At 42.0% G+C, this 17,072-nt stretch overlaps 1 protein-coding gene across 1 annotated transcript in view; it reads right to left on the bottom strand.

Moving 5' to 3' along the window:
* The window catches only part of LOC143995973 (serum paraoxonase/arylesterase 2-like), a 48,050-nt gene that overhangs the window by 10,929 nt on the left and 20,049 nt on the right, over positions 1–17,072 (bottom strand). Inside the window, exons 3-6 of the mRNA XM_077490755.1 lie at positions 16,486–16,541; positions 11,525–11,693; positions 10,326–10,455; positions 5,355–5,555 (exon numbers count right to left, since the gene is read on the bottom strand). Coding sequence (XP_077346881.1) covers positions 5,355–5,555; positions 10,326–10,455; positions 11,525–11,693; positions 16,486–16,541 — 556 coding nt within the window. The remainder of the gene's footprint in view (positions 1–5,354; positions 5,556–10,325; positions 10,456–11,524; positions 11,694–16,485; positions 16,542–17,072) is intronic.

Genomic DNA, 17,072 nt, shown 5'->3' with positions numbered 1-17,072 from the left:
GCAACTTGCAAAGAATGATGGGCCGGAGACCCCATTTTCCCTCAGGTTGCTTTGCTGCTAGGTGTAACCAAGTTGCAGCCCTCAGGGATTGCCCCACCAAGGAGGGAACACAGGAACAGGGTGGCTACAAAGTGGAGACAAGGTGTGAAATTGCTGGAGGAGGCAGGCAGCATGTAAGAGTAAGTCGTCTATTGTGCTGTACACACGGTCGGACATTCCGACAACAAAATCCATCGTATTTTTTCCCCGACGGATTTTGTGCCAAACTTGTCTTGCATGCACGCGGTCGGACAAAGTTGTCGGAAAATCTGATCATTCTTATCGAGGTGACGTACAACACGTACGTCAGGACTAGAAAATGGGCCAGTAGCCAATAGCTGTGGTCTCTTAATTTATTTTGAGCATGCGTGGCACTTTGTCAATCGGAATTGTCTACACACGATCGATCGGATCGAAAATTTTAGATCCTGCTCTTAAACTTTGTGTGTCGGAAATTCTGACAGAAAAAGTCCGATTGAGCCCACGCACGATCGGATTTTCTGACAACACGATCCGATCGCACATTTTCATCGGAAATTCTGACCGTGTGTACAGGGCATATGTCCAGGAAAAAGGTCGAGGCAGGCAAAGGTTGTAGGTATCCAGGCTGAGATCAGGAGGCACAAGAGAATATCAGGAAAAAGGCAGATCTGGCCACAGGGGTAAATGAAATGAGCAAGGTCAGGCAATTCAGGTCAGCCATAGGCAAATCAAGAACTATAGCGGGCTAGCATACAGGGTAGCTGGCAAAAAGGCACAGCACTGGCCACTACAAGCAAAGGAGCTCACGTACACTTCAAGTCGCTTACCCAGTGTCAGTAATATACGTTAATACACACACACACACACACACACACACTTGGCTGGTGTGAGTTAGTTGGCATCAGCACCCTTGCATTAGCCAAGAGGCCATGAGCCAGCACACCCACGTTAGAGCTGGTGTGCATGCAACTCGCTACACGTGGGCAGGATGGGCCATGCCCCTGGTTATATACACATGGATCCTAGGACTACTGTAACATTTGGACTTCCGTTGCATAGTGTATTTGCCAAGTAAACTTGGGGAGAGAGTTGGGGGTACAGAATAGCCCAAAACAGCAACATTTTCCAGACTTTTTTTTATGACAGAAACAAAAATGGATGACATCCCTACCACATGCTAGAAAATCTGACATACTGGTTGTACCAAAGTCGATCCATGGAGCGACTTGGGTACAATCAGCCTGCCCAGAGATGGATGGAATCTTAGCTGGTCCCTGCTGAACCATCTATGGCTGGCTTAATAGATCATGTTTGGTGGGGGTATTGCCTACCGCCAAACTGCAGCTCAACCGTCTGATTTTACAGGCCTCCAATATGAACGAGGCCTAACAGAAACTATACAGTCTATACCAGTGATTCTCAACCAGGGTTCCTGCAAAGGTTGCTAGGGGTTCCTTTAGCATTGGCCAATTTCTGCCTCGCAGATAAGTTCCCACCGACACCATTGATCTTTTTAGCTATCTGTAAGGAGGTAATTCTTCCCAATCACCACAAGTGTAAGGACCATTCTTCCCACTGACCATTACACTAATGTATCATGAGTTGTACATTTCTAATTATTAGCAGGGGTTTCTCCCGAGAACGGAGAGCTATTTCAAGGGTTCCTCTGTGTTCAAAAGGTTGAGAAAGGCTGGTCTATACAGTATTCACAGCTCTTCACTTTTTCCACATTTTATGTTACAGCCTTATTTCATAATGGATCAAATTCTTTTCCACAAAATTCTACAAATAATACCCCATAATGACAACATGAAAGAAGTTTGTTTGAAATCTTTGCAAATTTATTAAAAATATAAATCCCATGTACATTATTCACAGGCTTTGCTCAATACTTTGTTGAAGCACCTTTGGCACCAATTACAGCCTTGAGTCTTTTTGAGTATGATGCTACAAGCTTGGCACACCTATTTTTGGGCAGTTTCTCCCATTCTTCTTTGCAGGACCTCTCAAGCTCCCCCGAAATCTCTCCAGTATTCAAATTGGACTATCTAGTCTTAGACAAGCTACAATATCCAGCTTGAAGTACTAGGATTTTATACAGTATACCCCTATATTGGGTATATATGCAGTAAGTGCTAAAAAATAATAATAACCCAAAGAGAGAAAAAAAAAACCCCACAGAAAAAGCTCAATAGCAATTATCCTGTGTTCTCTACATACACCCTGTTAATAAAGAGCATTACTTAATGATGGGATATTTTAGACCAATGGCATGTGGTACATAATTGTAAACACTAGAGGGGGAACTTTAAAGTACAGACTAATCCAAGTAAAATAATCAGATAAACAAATATAAAGAAATCTAATAAAATAAAAATAAAAAATAACTGTGTAAATCTAATGTTGAATAAGAGGATCTATATATTCAACATTCGATTTACACAGTTATTTTTTATTTTTATTTTATTAATTGCTATTGAGCTTTTTCTGTGGTCTTTTTTGGTTTCTCTCTCTTTGGGTTATTATTTTTTAGCACTTACTGCATATATACCCAATATAGGGGTATACCGTATAAAATCCTAGTACTTCAATCTGGATATTGTAGCTGGTCTAAGACTAGATAGTCCAATTTGAATACTGGAGAGATTTCGGAGTCTTTTTTCCCCAGTGGAGGTGACCCACTGATCGCGGCCATTATAGAGGATTTGGAGAATTTCTATAAATTACGGGCTTAGCCCACTAAATATATATCTTTTAGAGGTAGCGCCTAGAGCCCTATATTAAATCTTAAAAAACAGCTAGGTATTATTAGTGTTTAATTTTCAGCGCCCCTCATTACACAATTTGTTTTCGCCTTTTGGCAAAGTCCAGATGGGCTGTTATGTGCCTTTTACTGAGGAGTGGCTTCCGTCTGGACACTCTGCCATACAGGTCCGATTAGTGGGGTGCTGCAGAGATGGTTGTTTTTCTGGAAGGTTCTCCTCTCTCCACTGAGAATCACTGTCAGAGTGACCATCAGGTTCTTGGTCACCTCCCTGACTAAGGCTCTTCTCCCCTGATCGTTCAGTTTGGCCAGGCAGCCCGCTCTAGGAAGAGTCCTGGTGGTTTTCAACTTCTTCCATTTATATGGAGGCCACTGTGCTCATCGGGACCTTTAATGCTGTAGAAATATTTCTGTACCCTTCCCTAGATCTGTGCCTCCATACAATCCTGTCTCCGAGGTCTACAGACAATTCCTTGGACTTCATGGCTTGGTTTGTGCTCTGACATGCACTGTTAACTGTGAGACCTTATATAGAAAGGTGGGTGCCTTTACAAACAATGCCTAATCAACTGAATTTACCACAGGTGGACACCAATCGAGTTGTAGAAACAGCTCAAGGATGAGCAGTGGAAAACAGGATACACCTGAGCTCAATTTTGAGTGTCATGGCAAAGGCTGTGAATGCTTATGTACATAGGATTTTTTCATTTAATACATTTGCAAAAGATTTCAAACAAAACTTCTCTCATGTTGTCATCATGGGGTATTGTTTGTTTGATTGATTGTTTACGTAAACGGGTGACCCCGCCCCCCTCTGACATCACGGGGAAAGCCATAGGGAAATGCCCGTGCTTCACCGGGTGGTCCCGCCCTCCGTTATTTAAGAAGTGTCAGAAGAAGCAAAGAGTCACACTGCTGAAGACTTCCACAGAGGCGGATCGTGTGGACATTGCAGAGAAGAAGCCGGAGCTAGATGCGGGACGAGAAGAGCAAAGGAAGAAGAAGATGGAGAAGAAGAAGATGGAGAAGAAGAGGATGGAGAAGAAGAGGATGGAGAAGAAGAAGACCACCAAAGGAAGACCAGAAGAAGGAAGATGAAAGAAGAAGCGCAAAGAAGAAGAATTTAATAAAGGACTTGTCAAAAACTGTCTTTTGTCTTTAACCTTTTTGTCACTTTTTTTGTGAAATGGTAGGGGTACCCCATTACCAGTTCACCCAGGGCGGGGGGACGGGATCTGGGAGTCCCCTTGTTAAAGGGGACTTCCAGATTCCGATAAGCCCCCCCACCCGCAGACCGCCCACAACCACTGGGCAAGGGTTGTGGGTATGAGGCCCTTCTGCCCATCAACATGGGGACAAGATGCTTTGAGGGGCTACCTCAAAGCACCCTCCCAATGTTGAGGGCATGTGGCCTGGTACGGTTCGGGGGGGGGAGGGTTCGGGGTTCCCCTGTGGGGAAATCCCCATGCCATTTTTATCAGTGAACTTTTATGTGTATTGTGGACCAACAATTCAATGTAGCAGCGAGTAGTTTTAAATTACTTTTTTTTTCCCTTTAGAAATGTCATTTTGCTGTCAGACTGTTCTAAACACAGGAAACATGCGCCACTTTACAGTCATACTATAGACACCCCCCAGGTACGAAATTTAAAGGAATATTACACTTTTATTGTTTTACTTTAAACATTATTAAAATCACTGCTCCTGAAAAGACGGCAGTTTTTTTTTTGCATTGATGCATGTCCCCTGGGGCAGGACCCAAGTCCCCAAACCCTATTTATGACAATACCATACATATAAGCCTTTAATGGTGTTCGCACACATTTTTTGCCTCTTTGCATGTTCTGGGGCGAACCAAACGGGGGTGTTCGGCTCATCCCTATTCTTCAGTAGCAGCCTCACAAATATTAATAGAGCCTTAGATTCTTCAGTAACAAGTACAGATGAGGTGCTGAATTCAAATTATCAGAAGATCGGTCAGATTGTAATAAGGCACAATGGCTCTGGTGAGGCCAAACAAGGGAGTGTTCCTCAAACAAGGGGCCCAGATTTGAGGATTCAAAATTCTAATGAGAGAGTGCCAAACAAGAAGTCTGAGAGTCCAAAAATGTTTTCAATTACTACTGGTTTAAACACATTTTGGGGGCTCAGGGATTTTTCTTCTTCAGAGCCTAAATGTAATGGGTAAACCTAAGGGCTCAAAACTGGTACAACTCACCAAGCATTAAACTGGAAGAAAAGCTTAAGACTAATTATTCTTAAAAAGGTTTCCTACTCCCCCCTTCTCCTACCTATCCGGTATACTCTTTTTAATTCATTCCAGTCCAGTCCGGTCATGTGATCCTGCAGCTCTGGCTTCCCTCTGTCAGTGAGCAGCTGCTGCAGGAGAGAGGAGGAAGAGCCGACAATGGCTGGGCAACAGGAGCCTATGGGTGAAGTCACGGCTCCCTTACAAGGAGGAATCAGAGCTGCATGATCACATGATCAGACTGGATTAAACAGATCTTACCTTAGATCTATCAATTTAATGCCACTGAGGCAGCATAACCATGTACAAGGTGTTACATACCTTTCATCATTTGACATGGCAATCCCGTTGGCGCTATAAAACCCTGTTGCCACTTCTCTGATGTCACTAGGACTGTAATACACGACATTTGTCCACCTTAAACCAAGGACCATTTCCACAAATCTCAAGATGAAATCCGTAAAGTAATGATCATTAGTGGCATAAAAGCTTTCAGGTCCGACAGCAACAAGGTCATTCACACTGCAACATGATTACATCAATGTTAGAGAATAATAATAATATTACAACAAAAATACAGATATATACAGTATATAAATACAAAAAACTATATACAGACACAAATGTTCTAAAAATATATATTACTACTATCCATTAGCAATATTACACATTAATCAATTTTTTTGATCTATCAAAATTGTTTTGATCGGTACTCACCTCGACGCCAGCTTCCGGGTCTTCAGGAAGTTCCATCGGAGATCCGGTGACGTCACGGACATAATCGTCACTGGTCTCCTCCCCAAGTGCCTCCGTCTGCTAACGAAGGGAAGGGGGAGGAGTCCGGTGACGTCAAAGTTCTGATTGGATGTAACACGTACGGGAAAGGAGCTACGAATTAGGTCACCCACTGTTGCCCTACGGAACTAACACGATTGTCGGCTTTACATGCTGTGTTTTTATCATCTTTATGTGAGTAGTTTGTGTTTGAACACAAAAATTAAATCTTATATTTAAGCGGTGAGCACTTAGATCTTTTCTTTCTTCCCATGACTTGGCGTCCTTGCTGAGATCTACGGAGACGTAAGAGAAGTTTATGGCCCGTGTTAACCCTTTTGATAATCACTTGCATTTTTGCACAGGGGTCCATGCCATAAGGGGAGAGTGATTAGTTAGACCGGAGGTGGAGGGATTGTCACACTACTGTGAAAAAATAATAATAATTTATTTATTTATTTTTATATATATATATATATATATATATATATATATATATATATATATATATATATATATATATATATATATATATATATATATATATATATATATATATATATATATATATATATATATATGACTTATGTCAGTGCTACAGTTTGAATTTAAAAACGTATTTGTGTGAACTCTGACTGACTATAGTCTATACACATTTACCACCGACTAGAAATCAACTAAAAGTAGTTGGATCTGTATAATTAATCGAAAAAAAAAATAAAAAAAATAAACACACATTAAAAATCGGGGAGAGAGAGAGGCAGAGAAAATATACACACACCTATCTCTCTCTATATACCTCGCATTCCAGGAAATCTACATGCCAGCTAAGTGTTTTCCCTATATGCGCATTGCATTTAACTATATTCAAGTGCGTTTTCTCATTCATTAAACATTTGATTAGCTTTTTTAGACTAGGTAGAGGCCTCTGTTTGCTTTACATGAGCAATCTGGTTCAGAATCTTGCTGGTACCGCTTGAATGTTGGCGTTGCTGACAAATTGAGGAGTGTCCACTGGGGATATTTGGGGTCCACGATTAACACCCAAAAAAGCCCTTTATGACCACCCTAAACAGGGGATCATGGGGAATCTGTAAGCAAGTGTTCCATCTATCACTCTGGGTGAAGGTGCTTGTTGGTGTAATCAGTCTTTAGGAATTTAAAAGAGACTCTACACTTATCTTGTACAGGGGATTGAAATATGATTGCACTTTTAGTTTTATCCATATTAGAATCTACTGCATTCTATTATATATTTATATGGAAAACTTTTTATGGTTTACTTTCAGTAAGATCCTATGCAGTCACTTTATTCTATGTTTGTTTAGGTTTACCTAAGATAAGGTCCTATGCACAGTCACTTTATCTGCTATTCATTTGTATTGGTTGAGCGCAACACAGAATAATAATAATAATAATAATAATAATAATAATAATACCAGAATCCTCATGTAACAATTTGTTGTGTCACACATGTTATGTTTGGTGGTTATAATTTCATATATTATATATTGGCTAACTTTGGCCACTCCTCTTATTAGCCTTGTGGTTCTATGGAGATTTTTATGTTGGACATATTTTCAGCCTATCACGGCCTGAGACCATGCAGTGAAAAAACTGTTATATTCTGACACCCAGGAAGCACAAACATCCCCCCCCCCCCCCAGCATTTCTAGCTGTGGCCTTCTTGAGCGAGGGCAGATGATTCAAGTAGCATTTACGTCCTGGAATCCATCTGCCCTTAGCTCAGGCATGCAGCCAGGAAGGTGTGCTTAGCTGAGAAAGCTCTTCCAGATGAAAGTAAAAAAAAAAAATAAAAAAAAGACTGGGATATACGACGTAATTTTGGCCTAGGCCAATTAAATATATTATACCTTCTTATCCATTTCCGAATACTAGCAGCAGGGTGGATTTCATTTAAAATGCACTCGATTTACATCATAGTTTTTAAAGGGCTGTTATCTCTGTCCTGCAGTGAACTGTCAATTGTCATCTCTGTCCTGCAAGTGGCTCCTCCTCTGAGCCGCTGTTGACTCACTGATAGTCTCATTCACTATAATGGGACAGCTGGTGATGTGGCAGTGACATGGCAGCAACAGGTGAGTGGATACCCGCTAACAGGCGCTGCCATGATGGATCTGAGATGACAAGTGCTCTTTAAATGTAAGGACTTATTCTTGATGGTAGTTAGACTTTTTAATATTTACAAACAAAATTAAGGTTTCCTATTTAGAATAATAAGCTGTCAGGTTAGTAAAACAGCGATATCAGAACCGATTTAATCAGTTTGTAGTGTACAGAGATTTGAAAAACAATAGGATAAAGGAATATTCCTGAACTATGTGAATGCACCAATGCAGTGCTTGTTATCTCAGCTTGCAGAGCTTACTATATTATATTAAATAATAAAAAAAAAATATATAATAATAATAATAATAATAATAATAATAATAATAATAATAATAAAAAATACCGATGCCCCGAATTCACACTGGAGCGTTGTGACATGCTATTTGACATGTCAAATTGGCGGCAATTGCCCTCAATGGCACCATCCTAATTGAGATGGTTTTTTATTTTTATTTTTATTTTTAAATCATTGATCCTTATCCACCCTGACTAGCAGCATAAGGATTATTGTTAAACTAAGGGCAAAACGTTTTTTTACGCTGTGGATAGAGTGGAGAGGGGTTAGAACAGCTGCCAGGACGAATCACCCTCTAGAATATTTCCATTTATAATCATCAATGAAAGCAATAGAAAAAACCCAAATTTTGGTTTGTCCCCAGAAAAGTAATAGAGGGGAAATCTTCCAATGGGGACACTAGTTCTATTGATCTTAATTTGAAGGGATTTCCTCTCACTTCCTGTTGTGGCTATGGGACAGGAAGTGAAGGCAAATCTCCGCAATGGGATACATAACCCTCCCTTACTCTATCCAAAACTTCCCTTAGATAAAATAGCTCTCATCAATACCATGTCATTGATATTGGTTTAAAGCAGCTGTGCAAAGTAAAGGAAAGCCTGACCGGACTGAGGTTGAGAGCCACTGCTTTAACTGCTTGCCGACCGCCAATTGATGGCCAGGCGGCGCAGCTCTCGTGGCGGGAGGGCATCATAGGACTCCCTCGCCTTTTCGGCCCACCAGGAGGTGCGTGCGCTGGCCGTGTCACTGGGGACTCGATGCGCGTGCCCGGCGGCCGCACAGGCATCCGCGATTGCCCAGTAACACAGCAGGACCTTGGATCTGTGTATGTAAACGCACAGATCCACATCCTGTCAGATGAGAGGAGACCGATGGTGTGTTCTCAGTACAGAGAAACACCAATTGGTCTCCTCCCTTGTCAATCCCCTCCCCCTACAGTTAGAATCACTCCCAGGGAACATAGTAACCCCTTGATCACCCCATAGTGGTTAACCCCTTCCCTGCCAGTCACATTTATACAGTAATCCGTGCATTTTTATAGTACGGATAACTGTATAAATGTTAATGGTCCCAAAAACGTGTCAAAAGTGTCCGATATGTCCGCCGCAATATCGCAGTCACGATAAAAATCTCAGATCACTGCCATTACTAGTAAAAAATAAATTAAAAAAAAGTAATAATAATAATAAAAATGCTATAAATCTATCCTCTATTTTGTAGGCGCTATAACTTTTGCGCAAACCAATCAATATATACGCTTATTGCAATTTTTTTACCAAATATATGTAGAAGAATACGTATCGGCCTAAAAACGGAGGAAAAAATTTGTTAAAAAAAAAAAAAATTGGGATATTTATAGCAAAAAAGTAAAAATATATATATATTTTTTTCAAACTTGTCACCCTTCTTTTGTTTATAGCACAAAAAATAAAAACCACAGAGGTGATCAAATACCACCGAAAGAAAGCTCTATTTGTGGGGACAAAATGATAAAGATGTCATCTGGATACCGTATTGTATGACCGCGGAATTGTTGTTCAAAATGTGACAGCGCTGAAAGCTGAAAAATGGCTTGGGCAGGAAGGGGGTGAAAATGCCCTGTATTGAAGTGGTTAAAGCACATCTAAACATATGAACATAAATGTAATATATCGCAGCCTACCAGCTCTTAAATGCGGCAGCTGCATTCGGTTTTCTTTTTAGGCAAAGACAGAAAAGTTCCTGTTGATCGTGCCAAAAAATGTAATGTAATGGGGATGAGGAGAGGCAGAGTTTGTTGTCCAAATCAGGTAAGTGGTCTAGGGTGACAACGCTGCTCTTCCATAGATACAGTGCGATAAGTGAGTGTGGTCACCTCAGGACAGGCGGTGTGTTGCTGGCAGGATCACAAGGCAATAATTTAAAAAAAAAAGGACAAAAAAGCTAGAGAAAAGAAAAAAAAAAACGAAGGCAGCCACCACATTTATGGACTCGTAGGCTGTAAATTTTTACCCTTTTTTATGGGGTTTTACCATGCAAGCACTTTTGATACAGTATAGATCGTACAATAAGACGCTTTATAAATCTTCAGAATTGTGCATAATTCTTCTTACTTGTATAGGGACGCGTGTTTAATGGTCTTCAGGTGCAGCAGAACGTTTTCATCCTCTACAAATTTAAATATCTCCACCGTAGACTTAGAGATGTGAGGATGATTTACTACAAACAGGTACACCGTGTCATCTGGAAGGAAGAAGGGGGACAATGAGGGTGTGAGTTGGTGTTACTCGTGTAGACAAGATTACCTGGACTATAAAATACTCCCTCTGAAGGGATGAGATGTATACAGGAACATTTTTATTGTTTGTAAGCTTTTATTGTATGAAACGTGCAGCTTTTCAGTAAAAAGGAAACAGTTAAGCCGGTGTCTTTTCATTATGCGTTGTAATGCAATTTTCGCCCTGGAATGATTTCCTCCTGGGACATCATGGTTGTGAACTTTGGCAGAAATCTACTATACAAGACGCCAGGAATGGGTCCTGGATGGAAGGTAGGTTTCCCTATTATTTTGGTTGTGACCCATTTAAAGTGGTAGCAAACGTAGCTTTTTTGGACTTGTACCTACAGGAAAGCTTATAATAAGGCGTACCTGTAGGTTCCATGAATATCTCCTAAACTTGCATGGTTTAGGGGATAGTCACACTGCATGTGGCCGGTGACCAGCGCATGCACTCTGAAGGTCTGGCATGGACTCGTGCCGTAAACAAGTGCTCCTGCACACATGCGCAGGAGTGATGTCAATGTGGCCTTGGCCACTGATGTAGCCGGAGGCCGCAAACCCGGAAGGAAGACCAGATCAAGATGGAAGCCCTGACAGCGCATCGCTGGAGGGATTTGTTCTAAGGGAAGTCTTGTATAATGTGCTAGTATGCATTTGTCTTGCAGAGGAAAGTTTTTTTTGCAGTGGTTTACTACCTCTTTAAGGGAGATGATAGACCTTTTGTAGTACTCAGGGGTTCTCACCCATGCAGGGTGAGGGGTTCTGTGGACAGGAGCGGAATGATTTACAGTACTCTCTGGATTGGCAAGACCATTGGGACCCAGAATTTGGAGGTTCAGAGAGACTTTGGGTGTGGAAAGAACCTCCAGACCCTGATTACAGAGACTTTGATTCTGAAAGGGTTAACTCAAGTGCATGAGTGTGTCCACAAACGAAACACGAATCTGCTGGCTCACAGCAGATGTCAGAAGTAGAGTAGTAAGCAAAGCACAAAAAAATAAAAATAAAATCAAGCACTATAGCGGCACTTACCGGTTTCATCAATGTATATGCTGAGTCCATGAGGGCTGAAGGAAGAGATGTCAAAACCTCTGCTTATACGCAGTGAGGATGGTCGAAGGTGTTCGTCGTTCAGATCTAAGAGAAAGATTTCTCCAGGTCTACTGGGTGCAAAACTGAACATACCGGGGTACTTCAAACCCTAAAAAAAAATGAAAAAAAAATAATAAAAAGAATTTTAAACACTAGACATTATTAAATCTGTAACCTAGGGCTGTCATACCTGCATGCCACTATTGCTACAGCTTACTGTCAAATAGTACAGCAGCCTTTCTCAACCTTTCAAACCCCAAACGAACCTTTAAAATAATTTTGAAACCTTAGTGAACCCCTGCTAAAATAAATTCAGCAAGGGTCATTGAGAAAAAAAAGAATCGGAGAATGTCCGATTGGACGAAACGCGCCAGCCACTCAGCACCAACATCACGCCAGTGCATGATTCCGGGTCGACAGCGGCTTTTGGTGCAAGTTCCAATAATTCTATTAACCAATTTTTATTGTTTTATAAATATGTCATGCTGATGCCAAATTTTTTAATAAAATACTACACTATTACCGATATACATTGGCTCCTGGTGAGCTTTATTTGCCATTGTTGGGACTGAACTTGGATGCCATTCAGAGGAGGTGGTTTGAGGCTGATGTATATGCGCCCTGAAAGGATCCCCTAATTGAAACATATGCTGTTGATGCAGTATTCATTGCAGCATAGATATTTGGCGAGTGTTCATTCTACAAGGTGGTGGTGTCTGGTGACTTGTGTACTAATCTTCCCATTTCTTCACCAAAAGTATTTTCTGGGACTTTCGCCTGCCTTTAAAAAAAAATGTGGGACATTAAATTAAAGTTTAATTACACTTGGATACAATTTATTGGTTTGTATTCACTTACCGGTATATGTGTGGTGCTGTATAGATTTAAATATTTTTGGTTTTTGTAGATCAAACACTTTTACTAGCAGCTACGCTCTTATCACAGCATGGATTTTTTTCTTATAAATACAGTCATTGAAAAAACTCCCCTTACATTGATGGTCAATGGGGAGACTGCCCTATACAATGAAGGTCAGAATTCCCCCACATACAGCTAAATGATCTTTGGTGTTGTGCTGTTAGATCCAGAACTATGCAGGCATCATCTACGGGAGGTCAATCATCCACAGGTCAAGGAACCCCAAGCAACCTTAACCTCCCTAGCGGTAATCCCGAGTCTGGCTCGGGTTGGGATTTTGGCAACATAAGCAGTAACCCTGAGCCAGACTCGGGATCACATCGCTGGATACAGGGAGGACACAGGGAGAAATTATTTACCTTGTCCCCTGGATCCAGCGATGTACTCCGCGCTGTGTGTGCGAGCTGTCCTCCACTCGATTCACACAGTGCCCGAATGACGCTGAGCTCCGTTCCCTGCAACGTTACGGTGCACAGGAGCGGAGATCGGCGCCAAATTCAAAAAAGGAAAAAACACATAAAACACACACAGCACACACAGCACTGTAATCTTACAGATTACAGTACTGTATAAAAAAATTACACACCCCCTTTGTCCCTAGTGGTCTGTGCAGTGCCCTGCATGCACTTTTATATTATAAATACAGTTTTTTTTCTGCCTAGAATTTGGAGATTTGAAGCAACCAAAAACTGTCCCTTTATGTCAAAAGTGATTTTAGACCAGCTAGAAAACAGTGATAATAAATTATAATCACTTGCAGAATTGAGCGATAGCGATTTGTGGGGAAATTCATCATCAAAACACTAAATCTAATGACAGCGACAATTCTGCAAATGAGCAAATTTCAGTGTTTTTGGATTGGATTACATTATTGAATAATTTTTATTATTATTTATTATATTTTAAACTTTATCATACCCGGGATGTCTGCTAGACTCTGGTTTGAACAGATTTAAGAGAGTTATTCCTAAGAATTACAGGACTACAATATAAAATGCCAAATTTCCATGCAAAATAATTGTACCGCTTTCAGCACCTAAAATCAGAACTAATCATACCCCCGGGGAGGTTAAGAAACCCTAGGTTTCCACAGAACCCTGGTTGATAATGGCTGACCGTAAACACCCCTTTCACACTGTGCCGCCCATACCGTCGGATTTTTACCATTGGATTTGCGGTGCATTTCAGCTGCTAGTGGGGCAATTTTAACCTCCGTTAGCAGGCGAGAAAGGGTTAAAACCACCTGCAATATCGGTGTTTTGCCGGCGGTATAGCTGCGCTGCCCCATTGATTTCAATGGGGAGCAGCGGTGGAGGAGTAGTAAAACACATCGCTCCTTCACTGCTCCAAAGAAGCTGCTGGCAGGACTTCCCCTGACGTCCTGCCAGCACACCACTCTAGCGTGAAAGCCCTCGAGCTTTCACACTGGAGACAATGGAGCAGCTGTTTGAGGGCGGATTGCAGGAGCTATTTTTAACGCTATAGCGCCTGCAAAACGCCCTCGGTGTGAAAGGGGTCTAAATGTACCATGCACTTTTGTATTTATTCATTACAGGTATTTATACAGTGCCCACAACTTATTCAGCACTTTTCATTATGCACATTTACATCAGTCCCTGCCCTCAAAGCGTTTACAATCTAAGGTCCCAATTTCACATTCATACATACACAAGTCCATTTTAGACAGGAGCCAATTAACCTACCAGCATGACTTTAGAGTAAGCCAGAGGAAACCTAAGGAGAAAGGAGCAAACTCCATGCAGATGGTCTCCTGACCAGGATTCAAACCAAGGACCCAATGCAGAAGTGCTAACCACAGCCCTGTGTAGGCTTCAAATAAGACACCTATGTTTTACTGCATGAAAATGCATTTAAAGTACAAATCCCATTCTTTCCTATTTCGCTATCGCGCATTTGCTGCAAGGATTTTAATATTGTGATTAAATAAGGGATTTATACAGCGCCAACAGTTTGCTCAGTGCTTTACAAAATCTATTCTCATATCTACTTATTCTACTTTACGAATATGTTTTATAGTAGGCAAGGTTGAAGACAATAGTCCATCCAAGTTCAACCTGTGTAGGTAGATGTGTGTCAGTGTCTATAATTATTTCCCATATCCCTGTATGGTGTGTTCTTTAAGATGCACATCCAAGAGTCTCTTAAAAATATCCATACTCCCCACACCCACCACCAAGTGCTGAAGTTGAGTTCCACATTCTTATTGCCCTGACGGTGAAAAACCCCCTGCGCAGTTTAACCTCTTGAGATCCGCGCTATAGCCGAATGACGGCTACAGCGCGGACCTCCTTTGCCGGGACTACGTCTATTGACGTTGTCCCGTGCACGAGCGGCCTGGGGGCGCGCGCGGCGTGCTCTGTGATCGGCGAGTCAATGAGACTCGCCTGATCACCGATCCGAGCAAGGGGTCGTTCCGACCCCTTACCACGTGATCAGCTGTCAGCCAATGACAGCTGATCATGTGACAAAACAGAGCCGGTAATCGGCTATTTTTCCTCCTCATGCTGAGCGCGAGGAGAGAAAAAAAAAGCCGATCACCGGCGGCCGTGATCGGGATATCAGTCCCGATCACGGCCAGTGTATCAGTGCCCACCTGCCCCCTGCCAGTAACCCCCAGAGAATTAAAAAAGTGCCACCCAGCAGTGCCACCCACCAATGCCCATAATGCCACACAGCAGTGCCATACATCAGTGCCCACAGTGCCACCTATCAGTGCCCACAATCTGCCTCAACAACATTGCTGCACCTCAGTGCCACATATCCGTGCCCATCAGTGTCATCTACCAGTGCCCATCAGTGCCGCCCATCAGTGCCTAGCAGTGCCACCCTTCAGAGCCACCTATCAGTGCCCATCAGTCCCATCTATCCGTGGTACCTATCAGTGCCCCTTAGTGTCACCCATCCGTGCCACCTATCAGTGCCCATCAGTGCCCATCAGTACTGCCTTATCTGTGCCTATCGGTGCCACCTTATCTGTGCCTATTAGTGTCGCCTTAACTGTGCCTATCAGTGCCCACCAGTGCCGCCCATCAATGCCCACCAGTGCCGCCCACCAGTGCCGCCTCATCAGCGCATTTCAATGAAGGAGAAAAATTACCTGTTTGCAAAATTTTATAACAAACTATTAAACATGATTTTTTATTTTTTTTATTTTGCATCTTTTTTTGTTTGTTTAGAAAAAAATAAAACTCTCAACTGTAATTAAATACCACCAAAAGAAAGCTCTATTTGTGGGGAAAAAAATGATAAAAATGTCATTTGGGTACAGTGTTGTATGGCCGCGCAATTGTCATTCAAAGTGCATCAGCGCTGAAAGCTGAAAATTGGTCTGGGCAGGAGGGGGGTTTAAGTGCCCAGTAAGCAAGTGGTTAAGCAAGCAAGTGGTTAAGGTTAAACCGCTTCTCCTCCAATCTCATTGTGTGGCCCCCGTGTCCTCTTACACTCCTTGAGACTCAATCGTTTTTTTCCTATGCTGGGATCGCCATTGAGGTATTTGTAAATCCCTATCATATCTCCTCTCATGCGTTGTTTCTCCAACGAGAATTTAGTGCTTGTAGTCATTCTTTGTAATTGAGGTCCTCCAATCCCCTCATTAGTTTTCTTGCCCTTCTTTGGACTCTCTCCAGTTCCAGCACATCCCTTCTGAGAACTGGTGACCAGAACTGGACAGAATACTCAAGATATGGCCTACCCAGAGTTATATAAAGTGGTAGGAATATAGTTTTATCCCTGGAGTATATCCTTTTTTATGCATGCTAATATTCTGCAGACTTTGGTAGCTGCAGCTTGAAATGGCATGCCATTGCTCAGTCGTTCATCCACTAGAACCCCCAGATCTTTCTCCATCCTCGATTCCCCCCAGCGGTTCTCCCCCTAGTGAGTAGTTTGCATTTATGTTTTTTGCCCCCAGTTACATGTTGAAACAACTACATTCAGATGACCAAGTTTTGGAAAGTACTTACAGAACTGATAAATGCCAACCCATTGGGAAGAATCTCAATGTCTTCAGATCCATACTCTGTAAAATAGGAATACATGACATAATAATCATCAGAAATCAAGATGGTGTAGAGAAAACACCTGAAGGCAAGCAGACGGTGCACTGGCTTGTGCCGTCTTCCCGACAGCCGAACACAACATGAGGAAAGGAGATGAAAGCTGGGAAATTGTTCTACCAAATGTAGAAATTTTATTGCAGATGGAATACAGGAAATACAGCTTACGTGTTTCGGCTATTAGCCTTAGTCATGGCTAGGATTAACGTGTACTCTATCTGCAATAACGAGTTGCCGGCTTTTATCTCCTTCCCTCAGAAGCTCAGATGGAGTGGAGACTTATAGAGTTTACCACCCCCATCCTGATAATCCTGCTCCCATGAATCCATAGATGGTAAAAGAGGTGTGGGTGATTTTTTTGCAAAAAATCTGTGCTGTGGCCTCATCCAGTCACACAACTAAATGCTTAGGTGGCTCTGATCCCCTAATGTCCTTCAGCAAGTTCACTGCATACTGTATATCTTTATAGGGAACTATATTCACCAACAAAGATG

Source organism: Lithobates pipiens, unplaced genomic scaffold (assembly GCF_037356315.1).
Source record: "Lithobates pipiens isolate NorthernLeopardFrog02 unplaced genomic scaffold, aLitPip1_a1.2 Scaffold_19, whole genome shotgun sequence".
In the NCBI taxonomy this organism is placed as follows: domain Eukaryota; kingdom Metazoa; phylum Chordata; class Amphibia; order Anura; family Ranidae; genus Lithobates; species Lithobates pipiens.
The sequence above is the reverse complement of the archived record's forward strand: the minus strand, read 5'-3'. Positions and strand labels throughout refer to the sequence as shown.